This window comes from Arachis ipaensis, chromosome B07 (assembly GCF_000816755.2).
Source record: "Arachis ipaensis cultivar K30076 chromosome B07, Araip1.1, whole genome shotgun sequence".
NCBI classification, from domain to species: Eukaryota; Viridiplantae; Streptophyta; class Magnoliopsida; order Fabales; family Fabaceae; genus Arachis; species Arachis ipaensis.
The window spans coordinates 83,106,180-83,109,142 of NC_029791.2; the positions used below are offsets into that span (position 1 = coordinate 83,106,180).

At 22.9% G+C, this 2,963-nt stretch overlaps 1 protein-coding gene across 1 annotated transcript in view; it reads right to left on the reverse strand.

Annotated features, from left to right (window-relative positions):
• LOC107608005 overlaps window positions 1-2,963 on the reverse strand; it is a gene marked incomplete in the record, with an annotated part of 7,204 nt that continues 4,241 nt past the window's right edge. Inside the window, 2 exon segments of the mRNA XM_016309898.2 lie at window positions 1-168; window positions 2,483-2,647. Coding sequence (XP_016165384.1) covers window positions 115-168; window positions 2,483-2,647 — 219 coding nt within the window.

Consider the following 2,963-nt stretch of genomic DNA (forward strand, 5'->3'; position numbering starts at 1 on the left):
TTTCCACAACAATCATGAGTAATATGGGGATTTTACATTAATATCCTTCCATTGAGTATCTATTATCACGTATATGTACATTGGCTTCTCGATCACTTCTTCCGCGGCTTTCATTCAAGCAATGCAAGTTGGCAACAAGCAGCAAGAAAAGAAACACAAACCTCTCTTCTGCGCTCAATAAAATGAAAACAAAACTCCAATAAGAAAAAGAAATCGCCAAATATAAAACGTTAATTTTCTCAATATATGCAAAATAGATATCAAATCTGTACGCAGAGTTGAGAATTAAGATAACATAAGCAACGAAAATAAAGTACCGAATTATTCACAAAAGATTATGTCTATGACAGAGAATTAAGATAACACAAGCTACGAAAATAAAGTACCGAATTATTCACAAAAGATTATGTCTATGACAATTTCATCCATTAACAAAACACAATTTCAAAACTATATGTTGTATTTAGAGTCTGTTCTATTATATAAAAATTGAGTTTTTGCATTGACATAGAATATTTTTGAAAATATTTTTCAATTTATTTTTTTTAATTTATTGAATATAATTTTTTACTGTAAATTAATTATATCAACTAACTGATTTGATTATATATTTAAATATTACACAATTTATTATAATTTATATTAATTAATTAATTATAATTTATTATATCAATTATTTTGATTCATTAATTTATAAAGTATATAATAAAATAAATGATTTATTTGCAGGTATCTGCATTTTCTGAGGAGATAATTAAATAAAAATTTGCGACAAAAATGGAGAGTACAAGAGACATTATTTTTTAAACGGAAGTGAAAGTGAAAAAGAGACCTATTATGCCCTCACAAGATCCCATTAACATCCCTAATTAGGACCGAAAATTTAATATGATCCAATTTGAGAGGATATAAGGGACTCACTACGTCAGATTTGTGATCTTAACAATGAGTTTAGGCTTATCTTACTTGTTTGGAGTCTTACTAGACTCAAGTATATCTTGAATTAATATTTTGAGTCATTATTATAATAAAAACTATACTATTAAATATTATAACATTTAATATATATAAAAGTTGGATATACTTACAAACAATTTTTTGTAATTCAAATAAAAAAAAATTTTAATTATTTAATTTTATATCACTAACTAGAGTTAATATCAAAATAAAAAATATTTTGTCCATCATATTATAAAATAGTATGGTCATTTGTTTTTTAATGACAATTATTGCTAAATAAAATGGTGTAAGAAATCGAAAAATAAATAATTGCCAATTTAGGTGATAATAATTATTTTTTTTTCAATAAAATAAATTATTCAATAATAAAATTGTTATGATTTCTCTTTACACAAACTAATACTTAATGATAGTGCTCGAGTTATGTTAATAAAGAATATTAACTAATCTAATAGCTTTTGTAATGACATAAATTTATAAATTTAGAGGCTTAAAAATCATGTTACAAAATGTGAAATTTTAACAGATAAAAATGTTGATCATATTACTTTAATTTCACAAATAAATATAATATCAACAATTGAAATTGTCTTAAGTATTGCTATTGATGAGTAATTGTATGTTTTAAAGACAAATACTATTCTTTTCATGGTATTTTCTAATTCAATAGATCGTAAAGATAAATACTATTTTTTTTATGATATTTTTCAACTCAATAAAATGGAACTAATCTACCGCAGATTGAAGCTCTATTTAAGAGTCTGCCGCTAACTAATAGATTACTACATATAAAATAGAATTCGAATATCTAATACTTATTCAAACAAACGAGTAAAATAATCACTCAACTAACTCAAATTAATTAAAGAAAATATTAATTACTTTTAATGTTTTTAATATTAAAAATCGTTAAATTTTAGTTTTAATTATAATTTTATAAAATATTTATAATAATAATTTATATATATTTTTTATTTAATTTTTTAATAAAAAATTTCATATATTTTTATGTATTATCCTGTATAAGACATAGAAACATATACTAATAATCATAAAAATAAGGAATTGCATTGTTTTTGAAGTTAAGAGGTGGCCAGTTTTACAAATATTAGATGACTAATATTTTTTCTTTGTATTTGTCTTTTATTTAAATTAAATCAACATTAGTTAAAATTCTATTTTTTTCACAAAAATATTGACTCCTAACGTTTTTTCATATTTATTTTGCAAGGATATTACTTAAATCAATTCTCATTTTTGTTAATTCCTAATTAATTTGAAAATTAAATTAAATTAATTTTAATTTTAAAAATTAAATAAATAAAATTCAAAACAACAAAAAAGAGCCGTTATCATTCTCATAGTTTATCAAATATAATATTAGTTTTCTTAGTCTTTTAAAAATAACATAATTGTCTATATGTAATGAATGAAGTAATTAAAGATAGATCATCGAAAATTTTGAATTTTTTTTTTTATGGTGAAATTAGAAAAGTAAAAAGATATGTGGTGGGGGGCCAACCTTTTTAGTTTTCTCATAGAGAAGGCCAGGTGATATCTTATACAAATCCTCATCAACAGGTTTGGGCGTAGGTCTCTGCAGTGGAGTTGGGCTTAGTTGTTCATTATCAATACTCCCCCAATTCTTCTTTCTTGTTTCTTTTTCATGTTGGTCACACACCTTTGCCTGCAATGACAGCAACGCATTTATAATAAGAAATATTCTCTAACAATTATGAATGCTTTACATAAAGTCATATTTGAAGCCCACACATGGCTCTCTACACATGTGAATCTATAAATAAAGCTGTTTCTGTAAACATAAATTTAAATACTTTTTGTGATTTATTGATTTCTTTTATTTGGCTAAAGTATTTGGTTGCTATTAAATCGATAAAAAAATATTTTTTTTTAATAAATTTTTTTTATTTTTTAGTGTATTTCGCAAATTTTTAATAATAAAAGTAAAAGTATTAGAAAAAAAAACATCTTTTGTAAAAAGG